Below are 16,321 nucleotides of genomic sequence, written 5' to 3' on the forward strand. Positions count from 1 at the left end.
TACATCATCACGGATGGAACTCTAATGGCAGACTGAATGAAAACTTGCACGAGAAAATGAGGGAGATAACTCCTGACACAAAAGATTTCCAATCAAGGAAGATAATTCAAAAATTTACAAAGAAGGATAACTCTTTCTGATATCTGAATAATACACATATTTCACTCCGATTAATTACACAAAAAAGCAAACAAAAATAAATAAAAAATAAGAACTGTGACAGCACACTCCCCGTCTGATGTTTCTAACATCACATATACAATTACACGCTATACATTAATGTCATTGGATAGTAGCAACACCATCTCTGTAACTGGACGAATGAATGTTGATGACTGGCAGCCGCGTTTCGCGACACGAATTTCAGCTTTACGAACTTTCCTGTCATCACTGAGAAACACTTTCACAATGACACCCATAGGCCAAAGGTTACGATGAACATCTTTATCGCGAAGTAACACAATATCACCTTCTGTAATGTTTCTTTCAGTACGCGTCCACTTGCAATGAATCTGTAAAGTATGAAGATACTCTTTTCTCCAGCGCGTCCAGAATAAATCTGCCATATGCTGTACGGTTTCCACTGAGCTTGATACATGTTCATCTTGTCAACAGGAAGGTCGACGATCACAGGAGTTTTCTGGGTAAGTATCATGGAAGGGCTCAGAGGGTACGGTTCATCTGCATCTTCCGATAAGGGGACTAATGGTCTGGCATTTACGATTGCTGAAACTTCTGCCATAAATGTCGTCAGTGTTTCATGAGTTAGTGATCTAGCTGGTATCTCCAACATAACTGCATCAATCACACGTCTTACTACTCCAATGAGGCGTTCCCATGCGCCACCCATATGCGAAGAGTGGGGTGGATTAAACTTCCAAGTAGTTCCACACTCATAAAGGAAGTTTTTGATTTTACTGTCTTCTAAGTTGAGTCCAGTTGAATCAATTTTCAGGTCATTTATAGCACCCACGAAATTGGTTCCTTGATCTGAACGAATTTGGGTAACTTTTCCTCGAATGGCTTCAAACCGCTTAAAGGCATTGATAAATGATGAAGAGCTTAACTCCTCCACAACTTCAATGTGAATTCCTCTCGTTGTAAGGCAGGTAAATAAGATTGCCCATCTTTTCGAGTTTGCAGATCCTCCACGCGTCCGACGAGTAACTATCTCCCATGGTCCAAACGTATCCAGGCCAATGTAAGTAAATGGTGGACTAGGCTCCAAACGATCGGTAGGAAGGTCCGACATTTTTTGACACAATAGCTTTCCACGTAATTTTCTGCATTTGACACAGTTGTGAAGTATGGATGAAACTAATTTTCTGGCTCCTATTATCCAGAATCCAGCACTACGAATCGCTCCTGCTGTTAAGTGGCGACCTTGATGTTTACAGAGTTCATGATAGTAACGAACAATCAACAACGCTATATGATGGTTTCTGGGTATTATCACTGGATTTTTCTCATTGATTGGTAAAGAACTTTTGTTGAGACGTCCTCCAACTCTCAGTATTCCATCTTTATCCAAGAATGGCAAAAGAGGTAAAATGTTACTATCTCTAGGTAGAGGTTTTTCTTTCAATATGCACTGAATTTCTTCTAAATACACTTCATTCTGCACAATTTTGATGATAAGTTTCTCAGCTTTGTTGAAATTTTCCACAGTTCTTGAATCTTCACACACATGCCACCCAGAGCATTTACTGTCTCCTTGTTGAAAGGAATGTGCTAAATGTTGAAGTCTGGCAATAGTTTCAACAAGTTTCCTCCATTGGGAAAAGCATGAGAATCCTTCCGATTTCAATCCAAGTCTATAGATGTCAACCTTTAGACAAGTGATTTCTTGTCTGACTTCCCTGTCTGAATCTGGGTCCACCATCTCATAAGATATGCATGGGTGCTGAATCTGTTGTAAGTGTGGAGGTGATGGTCCTAATAGCCAAGTACTTTTTTGTAGAGCTTTAACTGGTATCTGTCTTGTTGCTTGATCAGCTGGATTTTTGTCTGTCGATATGTATGACCACTGATCTGGTTTGGTCACTTTACGAATTTGCATCACTCTGTTTGCCACATACTGATAGAATCTCCTTGAATTGTTGAAAATATATCCCAACACTTCTTTACTATCACAGTAAAACTTAAAATGTTCAATCGGTAATTCTAGCTGTTCTGATACACACTTAGCAATTTCCACAGCTAGCACAGCGCCACAAAGTTCTAAACGTGGTATCGAATGTCCTTTTAAGGGCACAAGTTTTGATTTGCCGAGGATAAATCCAAAGTTTCCTTGTGATTCTACATAGGCCACTGCTGATATTGCTGATTCTGAAGCATCACAAAAAATGTGAATTGTTTTGTTCATTGTCTCACTCCATGACTGAGTCAGTTCTATGTAAACTCTTGGAATGTGTAGATTCTGGAGATGTTGTAAGGAATTTTTCCATTTTTCCCACTGAGTAGACTGACTTTCTGGTAAAGGTTCATCCCAGTTGACTGTTTCTTGAAGTAGATTCCTCATAAGTGACTTGCCTTGGATGATAATTGGGGCGAGAAATCCTAGGGGGTCAAATATACTATTTATTGTTGATAACACACCTCTTCTTGTGAATGGTTTGACATCATTTGAAATTTTAAAGAAAAACGAATCTGACTGTAAGTCCCAATTAAGTCCTAGACTGCGCTGTGTTGGTAGATTGTCTTTTGATAAATCCAAGTCTTTCATTTCACTTGACAGATCACTAGGTGGAAAAGCGTTCATAACTTCCTGGTTGTTTGAAGCTATTTTGTGTAGACGTAATTTCCCATAACTCAATGCTTTCTGTGTTCTTTTCATTAGGTCCACAGCTTTTTCTACGGTAGGTTGTGATGTTAATCCATCATCCACATAAAAATCACGTTCTACATACTGAATTACATCTGTCCCAAACATATCTTCTACTTCCTTCACAGTCTTGCGTAATCCGTAGGTTGCGATGGCTGGCGAGGGACTGTTTCCGAAGACGTGAACAGTCATACGGTATTCGATCAGTCTCTTTTCAGGATTGTTGTCTTCATGCCATAGAAATCGCAAGAAATTTCGATGAGGTTCACAGACTTTTAAACAATAAAACATCTGTTCAATATCTCCAATTAATGTGACTTTCTCTCTGCGGAACCGTAGTAAAACACCCAGAAGACTGTTTGTCAAGTCTGGTCCGGTAAGTAGTACGTCGTTAAGCGACTTTCCTTCGAATTTTGCTGAAGAATCAAACACAACTCGAATTTTGTTTGGTTTCTTTGGGTTGTAAACTCCAAACAATGGTAAGTACCAACACTCTTCTCCATTCTGTAGAGGCGGTGCTATTTCTGCATGATGATTCTTGAACAATGCATCCATAAATTCCACAAAATGTTCTTTCTTTGTAGGATCCTTCTGCAAAGTGTAATCTAACTGTTTTGCTCTCTTCCTAGCTTGATCATAGTTGTTTACTAGTCTTTGATGGTCCTTACGAAAAGGAAGTGGAGCTTGCCAATGTCCATCAAGATCTTTTGTAAATTCTGAATTCATGATGTCTAAGAACTCATGATCATCCATAGAAAGTCCTAACTTTTCATCATTCTCTGTCCTCTGAAAAACACTTTCACCAATTTCAGTCTTTGTACACATGATGTTTGTTGAGGTTTCATTGAGGATTTTTTCCTTGACCTGTAAGTTACTGTTGCAAGGTAGCATCAAAGTTGGACGGCCATCAGGTAGAACACAAGTTTTCATGACATTAATGACATCTGGTTTATGGGTTTTTCCCAAACAAGTCTCACCAATGATAGTCCAACCAAGGGACAGTTTTTGGGCATAGGGTTGATTTCCCAATCCAATGCGTTGGTCTAAAACATGATGTGCTTTGGTTATGTCCCCTCCTATCAGTAACAGGATTTCTGCATTAGGATCAACTGGTGGTATGTGATCAGCAATGTCATGTAAATGTTCATAATGTAGGGCTACATCTGGTGTAGGAATTTCCTCTCTGACTTCAGGAATTTCATCACACTCAATGATGGTAGGTATATCTATACAGTTTTGTCCATCTAATGACTCAACAACTAATCCTTGAACTTTACGTCCTGACCTTTGAACTTTTCCTGAACAAGATGTTAACAGGTAATTTGTCATAGTTCCATGAGTGTCCATAAGATCAAAGAGTTCTGGTTTAGCAAGTGTTCTGTTTGACTGGTCATCAATCACTGCATAAATTTTCACAGATTTTTGCGGACAGTGTTTTGGGTACACATGCACCAGAATGGTTTTAGCACAAGATTTTCCACCAAATGTTTGTCCACAGATTTGTGTACACTTAGAATTCACAGCTCATGAGCTGGGTTGTTCACATTTTCAGAATCTAAAACTTGTCTCTCAGTGAAATTCTCCCCGCCATAGTTTCTCCAAGGGTATGAAGTCTGAACTTTTGTCCTGTTCACATGTAATGGTGATGTGTGAAATTTGCTTCCACATTCTCCACACTGCACATCAGAATGACACTCTGCTTGTTTATGATCTCTTGAACAACATCTAAAACACAAATTGTTATCTTTCACGATCTTCCTCCGTTCATCAAATGGCTTTGTTCTGAAAGCTCTGCACTGTTCCAAGGAATGGTTTGTCTTATGAAGGGGACACTGGTTTTCTTTTCCTGAATTACGAAGAATCTGTGGTTGCCAAGACACAGCTGTTTTCCTGCTTGAAATCTTCAGAGTTTTGTCACTGTGTTTCTGCATATGCAGGTTTCTGTCTGTATAAGCAAAACTGGGATTGTTCTTGATACGGCTTCGCTCACGAATAAAGTTTGCAAATACATGAAATGGGGGAAACACAACATGATGTTCACTTATGTATTTCACTGCTGTATTCGTCCATTTTTCTTGAAGTTGGTACGGAAGCTTCATGACGATAGGTGTCACTCCTGTCGACGCATCAAAATATGCAAGTAATGACTGGTAACGGATATCTTCTTTTGCTGCTAGGATTTCATCCAAAATATCAGACAAGTCATATAGACGATGATAATCTTTCGATGTAATAGGAACAAATGAGTTCAGTTTTGTTTTTAAAGCAGATTCTATCATTTCAGGACAACCAAATCTCTCCTCTAATCTTTGCCAAATTCTCTGAAGTCCATGCACTGGATTGCTCGCACTTGCTGCTTTAATGCTGATAATCTGTTGTTGTGCTGATAGACTAGTGAACTTGATAAGAAAGTCAATTTCCTCTTCTGGTGTCACTTGTAAGTCTCTCATAACAGATTTAAAGGTTGCTTTCCATGACGGGTAGAATTCATGTTTGTCATTAAATTTGATGAGACGTGAAAGCATCAAGTCTTTTTTCAAGAGATAACAAGTGAAATCTGAGGTCACTGCTTGTCCTCCTACACTCCAGGACGGCTGTGGTGGAAAGTATGGAAGAGCCTGAGGATTCAGTATAGATGTACAAGGTTCTGGAATGCAACTCTGACTATGTTGATTAACATTTTCTTTCACAATAGTTTCAGGTTCTACACAAATGTTTTTATTTTGAGTTCTGATTTGAGCATGTTGCTCTACATATGATTTTGTACGTTCTTTACTGTCAACGCTCTCTAAATGTTTAATACATGTATCACTATGACCACACTGACTTCCTTCCTCTTCACTGAGAATTTCCGCTTCAGCGACCGCGACTTCCTTTTTAACAGATAGTAATTGTAGATCTGCTTCTAAATCGTCTGTCATTTTCTGAGACTTAGCTCTTTCTAATGCTAGAAGAGATTGTTCCTTCTTAATTTTCATTTCAAGTTCGGTATATTTTAATTTGGCACGGGCAATTTCTGCTTTCTTTCTCTTTTCAGACAATGAGCTTTGTTTACTGCTGATTGAAGAAGTTTGTGAGGCATTTTCTTGTGATCTCTTAGTTGACCTATTTGAATGAACATCTTCTTCCTAAGGTGGTTTCTGTTCATGAAGCTGTGGTGACTGTTGGTACAATGCATTCAGTTTTCTGAAAGCAGTATCAAATAAGATAGAATATCCTTTCTTTGAAAACTTGAGTTTTTGAAGTTCATGTACACATTTTTCAGTTCGATGTCTTTCCAGAAAACCACAGAATTCACTGAAGAGTACGTCAAATGCATCTATTCTTGTTTCTAACTGTGATTTCAAATGTATGATGAGTTCTGGATTTTAGAAGATGTGTGGTCTACTTCCTCGATGATAGTGTCTACATTTTTCCATAACTTTTGTAAACGAGCTGAGTAAGTGTTAATCTGTTTGTCTAGGAGTTCTTGACCTTTCTCAGTTAGATCCCTGTGACGTTTCGGCCTGGCAGAGGCCTGGTTTTTGTCATCTTCTTCTTGATCAACCATCTGGTGTTCGTCATCTTCTTCTTCTTGATGATGATCAATCATCCTCAAATTCTGGGTTTGGTTCTGGCCAATTGACATTTATTTACTATGCTGTCTGGAACAGCTAGCTAAACTTCACACCTCACACCTCATACTTGATCATTGAAGAACACATGGTAACTGGTTCCATATTTATTAACAAGCGAATTCATATTCCAATCAGTGAATGAGCGAATGAGCCTAGGTGAGTGAGACAAAGTGAGCCTATGTGAGTGAGCCTAAGTGAGCGAGTGAGTCTACACGAGCGAGTAAGCGAATGAGGTAAATAACTGAAATAAACAAAATCAAATACTATAATACTTATATACCAAAAAGACAATAACGGTGTTCCATAGAAAAAAGCTAACTTATAAACCTTATCATAATAATAAATTAAATTACTATAAAGCATATTAGATAAATTGAATAACAATAACTAATTCTCGTGACTTCAGTGACTTTAAACTTTACAAAAATTACCGGTCTGAATAAGTTTTCAATACACAAAAACTCTATAAATAATCACCAAAAAACTTTACAAATAATAGGTATGAAGTTACAAAAGTTTCCTATAAAAACTTACATGGTAATAGGCCACAAATCGTAAGAAGGTAGAATGTTACATGTACATCATCACGGATGGAACTCTAATGGCAGACTGAATGAAAACTTGCACGAAAAAATGAGGGAGATAACTCCTGACACAAAAGATTTCCAATCAAGGAAGATAATTCAAAAATTTACAAAGAAGGATATATCTTTCTGATATCTGAATAATACACATATTTCACTCCGTATAATTACACAAAAAAGCAAACAAAAGTAAATAAAAAATAAGAACTGTGACAGCACATGGTCCACGTATTGCAGTCCTTTCTTAAAGGACAGCAACTTGTTCCTATTATATTATTTTGTAAAAATTTGATTCCCCATTGAGGCCCCTCCCTACTCCCAGGGGTCATCATTTGGAAAAAGTTGCATCTACACTACTTGAGGTTGCTTCCATATCAATATGACTAAACATGGCTTTTCTGTTCTTTAGAAGTAGATTTTTTCCTATATATTTGTATGTAAAACTTTGATCCCCCATTGTGGCCCCACCCTTCCCCCGGGGTCATCATTTGAACAAACTTTAATTTACACTACCTGAGGATGCTTCCATATCAATATGACTAATGCTGGCTTTGCTGTTCTTGAGAAGATTTTTAAAGATTTTTTCCTATATATTCCTATGTAAAATTTGATTCCCCATTGAGGCCCCACCCTTCCCCCAGGGGTCATCATTTGAACAGACTTAAATCTACACTACCTGAGGATCTTCCATATCAATATGACTAATCATGGCTTTGCTGTTCTTGAGAAGAAGATTTTTAAAGATTTTTCCTATATATTCCTATGTAAAACTTTGATCCCCTATTGTGGTCCCACCCTTCTACCGGGGGTCATCATTTGGATAAATTTAAATCTAAACTACCTGAGGATGCTTCCATATCAATACGACTAATCATGACTTTACTATTCTTGAGAAGAAGATTTTTAAAGTTTTTTCCTTTATATTCCCTTGTAAAACGTTGATCCCACATTGTGGCCACACCCTACCAACAGGGGTCATCATTTGAACAAATTTGAATTTACACTATGTAAAGAAGATTTCCTATATGTTTCAACTTTTTTGGCCCAGTGGTTCTTGAGAAGAAGATTTAGTAAAACATGTCACCAGATTTTCACCATTTCTGAATTATCTCCCCTTGAATGAGGGTGTGGCCCTTAATATGAACAAACTTGAATCCCCTTCACCCAAGAATGCTTTGTGGCAAGTTTGATTGAAATTAGCCCAGTGGTTCTGGAGAAGAAGTTGGAAAATGTGAAAAGTTTACAGACAGACTACAGACAAAATGTGATCAGAAAAGGTCACTTGAGGTTTGAGCTACAGTCCCTGAAACGTTCTACTTTCCCATTTTTCCGTTCGCTCACCGTTCGTTTACCGTTCGTTCAGCGTGCGTTCACCGTTCGTTCACCGTGCGTTCACCGTTCGCTCTCCGTTCACAGTTTTGCGTTCACCGTTCACCGTGCGCTCGCGTTCACCGTTCACAAAGCGTTCAGCGTTCGCTCTTCGTTCCGTTCACTTTGCGTTCACCTTGCGTTCAGCGTTCACCTATCGTTCAGTTGTCATTGCCATTCGGAACTCCCAAGTGAAAGGACTTATCTTTTTGTAGGTAAGGAGTTACAGATTTTTTAATTTAATACTAACATATCGTGTTTGAAGAATCATTATTTCATGGGGGAAAAATCTAAGATATATATTTTTATTATTCTAACTTAGCTATTAGGTTATTTATTAGATTACTCTGGGAAAAAAATGTTGTTATAAGCACATCCTGTACCTATGTAGAACGATGCTGAAATATTAAATTTAACTAAGGCCAATGTGCAAATACTTCAAGCACTGCAACATTTTGATGTTTTGTTAAAGACGACAAATCGTTAATGGAGATATAATTATCCAAGTCAAATAATTACGCAGCAAAATTACGAAAATACTTATTTCTAACGCGTTTTTTTATTCAATTACTACAGAAAATATGATAGAACTAGTTCTGAGAGTTATACATAGTACTGCGGATATCCTGTAAATTTATTATCTTTGGAGCGAATTAAATTGATAGTGTGTTTAAAGGAAATATTTATTTAAAATGTAATGCACTACAGAATATTCGCTACTATAATACATGTATGTAAAGTCTATAGTTATAGAGAAAAAATCTTTCTTCACTGTAACTTTATATGTTTGCTATTCGATATAATTAATACCCCCCCCCTTTTCCCCTAAATCTGTTGCTTAGTCAGTACTGTATTTCCAGAAAATTTTAATTAACCTGTTAAAAAAAAGTTAAGGTCTTTTTTAGAACAAAAATTTCAGTCTCAAAGCAAACATGCATCTAAAAAAAAGTCACAAAACAATAGTAGTTCAAAATGTAGACGTGTCGGCGGATGTATTTGAAATTGGCAGAGAGTATGTTTCAAATTCAAGTGTTAATGCCCAATATATTTTATTCACTAATTATTCAAATGTTGGTATCAAATCTAGAAATGATAAAAATAAATGTTATAAACTTGTTGGAAATACTCGCACTTCGTCTTCGATGTGACGAAACTTTCACACCTGCACAGTGTCGAATGATTTTGATTGACAGGACAAGCACGTGGACTTCGTGTGAACTTGAAGCAGGAAAATAAAAACGAGTAATACTGTCAAACAGATGGATATGATTTGTTGATAAAAAAAAGTTACTTTCACTGTCTAATATATTTAGAAAAAAATATCAGAGTTATTGTTTGATATAGGTGCAAACATTTAGTGAAGCCTGAAAGGAAGGGGGGGGGCTGAAACGGAATAATACTTCTCTCTCTCTCTCTCTCTCTCTCTCTCTCTCTCTCTCTCATTTGTCTTTTTGATAATTATAACAGCATATTACTTAAATATCAAGTTATGAAAATTGAATTTATAACAAATAATATGAATATGTATCTTTGTATAATCTTGTCTGAGTATAATCACAGCCATCTACAGATACATGTAGAAGTCGGCTCAATAAATCATCATGAAAAATAGAAATGACACATAATATATTATTGTATCAAACATTTAAATACGAGCGTATAAATGCAAAACGTCCACTGACCTTTGTAATTAATTTTTTTTATTACTTTACATGAAATCGCCTTGACACGGAGATACATATATGGATGGATGTTACAATCGCTTTAATTCATTCTATAAGTCAGAAGTTTTCTCTGATTTGTTATCAAATAAGAATAAACATTTTTATTTTCCAACTAAAAAAATATCTTTTATACTTCAGCGTTCGGCAACAATTGCAATGTTTTAATGCGTTAAAAATCGTGTGATTAAAAACTTAATGTGCATGAATCGTCTTTCTTAGGACAATTTTGGAGAATTTATTTTATTTACTTATTTATTCATTCATTTACTGGTTTACTTATTTATTTATTTATTTTTTTTTTTGGCACCTGACATTATAATACAATAAAATAGTTTCAATGCAAGGAAAAGATCAGAGGCATTCCGAATATATCGTTCATCTTGCGTTCACCGTTCGTTCACCGTTCACTTTGCGTTCGCGTTTGCGCTCCGTTCGCGTTCTGCGTTCGCTCACCGTTCAGCGTTCACACATCGTTCACCAAGTTGCGTTCAGCGTTCACACATCGTTCACTCACCGTTCGCTCTGCGTTCGTTCAGCGTTCGTTCACCGTTCGTTCAGCGTTCGCTCACCGTTCAAGTGGGAAAGTAGAACGTTTCAGGGACTGTAATAAAGTGCCCATTAAATATTAATGTTCAATTATCAAATAAAACAGTTTAGAGTGCAAGAAAATCATGTCATTAACCTTGATACAAAGATTAATTTCAATGATTTTTCCAATGCCTTTGCAAATAGTGAATGGTTTAATTTCCAAAAAATTCAGTTGAAACACCAACTTAATTGTGTTCAAAGTCTCTGCAGTTTGTTCATAAATATCTATGAAGGTGTCTCTGAAATACTGAACTACTGCTATACTGAAATAACAATGCTAATTAACAGACGAATTAGAGAAACGAAAGAACAATTTCCAATCAAAATTTTACAGTGTCAAAAGCTATGAAGACAACATGTAGCATCAAATGGTACAGCAGTAATTATATTGAGTATCATAAACATTCCGGTGGATTAAAGGTGGGTACCTCAAGAACTTACACTAGTTGATTTTCATCTAATTTTGTAAAACTGAAAGACATGTTTAGCAAGTTATTGTCAAAAATAACTCGAGTTATTTTTTGTCACATTGAGTAACCTCTCTTAACTTCTGTCCTACTTTTCCCCATCATTAGTAACACAAACAAGTTATTTTCCAAAATAGTTTCCATAAAATGATAACTCGTTTAAAGGTGCTTAGACACAGATTTGAACTTAATATTTTCTCAAATTTTCTGTATAATATCAAGACTTATACATTGCAATAGCATTTCACACGAAAATATAATTAAAAACTTATTTTATCTGGAAATTATTGGAACTAAGAATTCCGGGACGCGTTTGATTAACACATCTTTGCACTTACACAAATTTTAACTTTATCCTTAATATTTAAGAAAAGAACTGATTTTGTTATGTATAAATGCAAAATATTACATGTATAATCCAGAAAATTCAGAGTAGAAATGTTCGACAGCAAAACCAACTCACCAGTATTGTCAGTCCGTGCTCTGTGATGTGTACAGACTTTAACAAATTGAACACACCCATGAAACGTAAACTGTTTTTGTAAACAGGGCACGAGCTCTGTTATTGTTAATGTTTACGATTCACCGAGTGTGTTCAATTGTTGAACTCTGCACACACCACTGAGCACGGACTTCAATACTGTGAGTGGGTTTTGCTTTCGAACATTTCTACTCTGAATTTTCTGCGTTATAGTTTTAATATTTTTCATAAATACACAACAAAATTGCCACTTTTATTATGTATTAAGAATAAAATTAAAATATGTGAAAGTGCAAGGATGTGTCAATCCAACACGTCCAGAAATTCGGAGTTTTAATAACTTCAAGATGAAAGAAGATTTTTATTATATTTTAGTATGAAATGCTATATCAACATACAAGTTATGAAATTATACAGAATTTTGAGAAAATATTAACTTCAAATCTGTGTCCATGCAAGCACCTTTAAGTTATTTTGTGTCATTCCCCCTAACTCCACACCACATGCACCAAAGGTTTTTGCTCATGCACAAGACAAAAACAAATGTTTAGTTAAATTTAAACCTTGCTCAATCCAGAAAAATTGTTCAAATTAAAGTCTTGGGAAAAAATGTTTATTTAATGATAAAGACTTGACCAAAACAATGTATATAACACCTCAAATTAAGAAGTAAAATGCTGTTTATCTCCCCCTCCTCACCAATTCTTCACTGGAGTCTGTGCACTGCATCTTGTATTACATAATGGAATTCCAAAATACAATACATTTTGGCAGGAAATATGAAACCCCCAAGAAATCAATGTCCAAGTAGGATATAAAAGTAAATTATCATTAAAAAAAATTGTGTGTGTAAACATGGTAAAATAACTTATACATTCAAGTTATTTTTCTATTATAACCTGTTTGCATTATGCCCCTGACTGTTTAGTTTCTAGAAAAAAAAACACCACAATTTATCAAAATAAATTAACGTAAAATGTCTTAAAAATGCAGGGTGGCTACAACAAAATTTGATTTTGTTTACTTTCATGGGCAAGACTTGTCCAAACCATTAAAATGCATATATTTTGTATTTTTGTATTTATTCAGAATGTATTCAATAAATCAACTGCAGGTGTGTTTACTTAGCCATTTTCAAAATTGCATAAGTATAGCGATGCTTGGACATAGAAAATATGATGATATGAAATGTGAAGGTACATATTGTCGTTCTGTACATATTGTCGTCAGCAACAATATGTTACAGTACTAACCCTCACTGCACATATTGTAGACAAGCTATAACATTTTATGTTCTTATAGTATACAAGGTCTTTTAGTTAGCCTTTTTTTTTACGCATATGCATATGCATTTTTTTTAAGTAGTTTGTTCTTCATTTTCTATGCTTATGTGTATTTTAATAGGGCTGGGACGATACAACTTTTTCTATATCGATACGTATCCCGATATTTGAGCCACGATACGATATGTATCACGATATGTTTAATTGGTGATAAATTCTTTTTTTATATTGAAATGAACAAGATATTTCTTCACAAATACGAATAATTTATTCAAAGAAGTTGTATATCTGTTGTAAAACTTAATTATTTTGATCTTAATTATTATGTATTTCATATTCATATTTATATTAAGCATATTCATTTTACATATTAAACCCAAAATGTTTAGTTAACAAAGAAAAACATTAGTCAGAATTTTTTTGGAAATATGTCGATATTTCTTCAGACGTATCGATATGCGTATCATCCTCACATTGAATCGATATTATCGATATCTCGATATATCGTCCCAGCCCTATATTTTAATGTTAAGCGCACTAGAGTGTCTTTATTATAATGTGCTATATAAATTATTGTATTGTATTGGTGTTTGTTTTGACGAATATTTACTAGGGTAATGAAGAGAAAGAGAGACTGACAAACTCACATATGCACGGAGGGAGACAGACAGACAGTCAGACTCGCAATACTGTACAAGCCCACTTCCAAGGGAAGATAATCAAGAAAAGGCAAAAACAGGGTAGAGTCATTAAAAAATCTTCTCAAAGAACACTGGACCAGAAAAGATAACATTTTGGTGAATGCTTTCTGAAGTAGTGTGGATTCTAATGTTAGTTCTAAAGTGTTCAGATCATAGTCCCTGTGGGTAGGGTGGGGGCATCAAAGGAATCAAAGTTTTACAGTGAAATATATAAGAAAAAAATTTTATAATTGTCTTTTCAAGAACCACCTGATCAAAAAAAATGAAACTTAGGAAGCTTACTTAGGTAGTCTAGGTTGTAAATACCGTAAATCTGGATATTTTTACTGTAGATAAATTTTTAGCAAATTTGCGCGTGCATTGCATTCGCAAAAATACTTTGCTTAAAAATAAATCAACAACAAAAAATGTAAACCAAAATTTTGCTGACAGCTGGTGTCTATTTTTAACCCAGTGAACAGGTATTCGTAAGCAGTGGTCGTTTTAAGAAATCTGTTTGTACTACAAGCTAGTTACCCATGATAATCCTTGTCTTAACTACATTCAATATCGTCAGATGGTTTGACAGGCAGTGTCTTTTTTAATTATTTCTCCAAGAAAGAGAGGCCAGTTGTTTTATCTAACAATGATTCCCTAGCACGACTGATTGTTAACGAAGAACTTACTCTCGTGTATAATGAAACCCCGATGAAAGAAAGGAGATTGTATGTACATGCATAATTCACTGTATGCATTTACGCAACTTATAAATTGTTATAAACATTTTAAGCGCTTTTCTTAATTTTTAGCACCAATGACAATTTGCAAAATTTTAAAACGTAAAAATTAATCAACACCTTTTTGACCCAGATTCGCAAAAATAAATCGACGTAAAAATTTCCAGATTTATGGTAGTTCAGATCATGGTTGTCAGGGGTAGGGTGGGCCAAAGTAGGGATTACATAGGAAAATATTTTTAAAACTCCTCTTCTTAAGAACAACAAAGTATTTTGAGAAAAGTGAAAGCTTCCTCTGTGAGAGTAGATCAATTTTTGTTCAAATCATGGCACCTGTGTTTAAAGGACACATGACACAAAAAATATTTTGTCTGCATTCAATGTATTTATCATTCTTAAGTCAGATTCTCACACTGAATCTGTTAAACAAGCATCAGATAACAACGCACAGCTGGATAAAGTAATCTATAAATACTAGCCGAAGCAGTTCTCCGAGCAATGCCGACAGTTAATGAGATAAGCGTCACGTGGGTGTTTTATACGTCAGAGGTGAGCTTCTTGCAAATTCTCACTGTATCTTATTCAAAACAATGGAAGGAGATTCGTCAGATGGATTTTCTGTTGCACCAGAAGAAATTAGACCCTATAATTTAGAGCCTTTATTAGACAACACTCAAGGCAGAAATGGAAGTGAATCTGAAGATTCAGAGGACAGTGATTTGGGGTTAAATCGGATGAGGAAAATGCAGTAGGAGGAATTGCTACCCGAAGACAGAATTTAGCATGGTATGAAAACAAAACAAATATTTGCCTAGTTTTAGCTTATAATTTAGATGTGACAACATATGTTTACACTTTCATTATTAGCATTATCAATACAAATATTTAATATATGAAGAATAAATATAATAATTTGATTTATTCATATTATAAGGTGTGTCTGTCAAAGGTGCCAAGTAATGGAAACTGATGAAGAATGTTTATGCTGTCATGAAATTGCACCCATTTTAGAAAAAATAGAAGCTAAACATTTAAAGTGCATCACGGAACATGATGGGTTTCAGGGAAATTGTCTAAATATTGATGTCCTGGAAGTCTCCATGTATGAGTTTATAGACACGGATGGGCCCCTTGATGACAACGAACCAACTCACCAGTAAGATAATCTACACAGACAACTTTTTATATTTAAGCATATTAAAGCTGTTTTTCCTTCAAATGAATTTATATATAAAACATTTTCTTCATGGTTCATTTTATATTACAGATTATACAGATACTTAGCATACAGGCGATTTACTCGTTGGATCTGGCATATCCTTGGAAAAAGGAGACGAAAAATTATCCCAGCTTGTGTGGTATCCAAAATCAGACAGACATTTCCATCAGAGTCTTATGCCAGTTTCAAATATCCACGTTTATGAATTGATATAAATTCCATATTGAATTAATCTTGTATTAAATACAAAACATTTAAAATTCATTCCATCAAAATTTATCTATTATATCTAGATGTCCTCCTGTTAATCAGTTCATTTTTGTCAAAGTCTTCATAATCATGCGTCATTGGACGTGGTTCATCTGCTTTATGGCCAAACACAAAATCATCATAGGCAAATTTTAAGGAAGGATAGTGCCGTCTTCTAACAAAAATCTTTTCCAGCAAATTTCCAACATATTCTGTGCAATCAAGAGAAAATAAGAATGAAGATCTTGGAAGGAAATCAAATAAGTGATTTTGGATGATTACGTTATATATTCAGTGCATATATTAAGATTATTTTAAGATTATACTAGCTTTTGTTAGTCATTTCTGTTACTTACCAAAGGTTGCACTCTTCGAGGTTTTACTACACATTCCTGTCCTTTCTTTGCCTTTGGGTATGATACACTCCACTGTAGTTCACCCTCTCTTGTTAATGACTGACGTCTTGTTCCATTTTCATTGTAATGAAATGCAGCAATACA

The 16,321-nt window shown here is 35.3% G+C and overlaps 2 protein-coding genes across 2 annotated transcripts in view; one reads left to right on the top strand and one right to left on the bottom strand.

The window, feature by feature from the left end:
• LOC133188157 (uncharacterized) overlaps positions 1–4,153 on the bottom strand; it is a 30,452-nt gene extending 26,299 nt beyond the window's left edge. Inside the window, exon 1 of the mRNA XM_061323539.1 lies at positions 470–4,153. Coding sequence (XP_061179523.1) covers positions 470–4,153 — 3,684 coding nt within the window. The remainder of the gene's footprint in view (positions 1–469) is intronic.
• A 10,545-nt stretch (positions 4,154–14,698) lies between these two features.
• LOC133188158 (uncharacterized) lies at positions 14,699–15,777 on the top strand. The gene is given in 4 exon segments (XM_061323540.1): positions 14,699–15,063; positions 15,066–15,139; positions 15,288–15,509; positions 15,621–15,777. Coding segments are annotated over 4 exon segments (573 nt in total). The 5' UTR covers positions 14,699–14,943.
• The last annotated feature ends 544 nt before the right edge of the window (positions 15,778–16,321 follow it).

This window comes from Saccostrea echinata, unplaced genomic scaffold, assembly GCF_033153115.1.
Source record: "Saccostrea echinata isolate AGI-Se365-2 ecotype Australia unplaced genomic scaffold, CSIRO_AGI_Sech_v1 ptg000016l, whole genome shotgun sequence".
Lineage (NCBI taxonomy): Eukaryota > Metazoa > Mollusca > Bivalvia > Ostreida > Ostreidae > Saccostrea > Saccostrea echinata.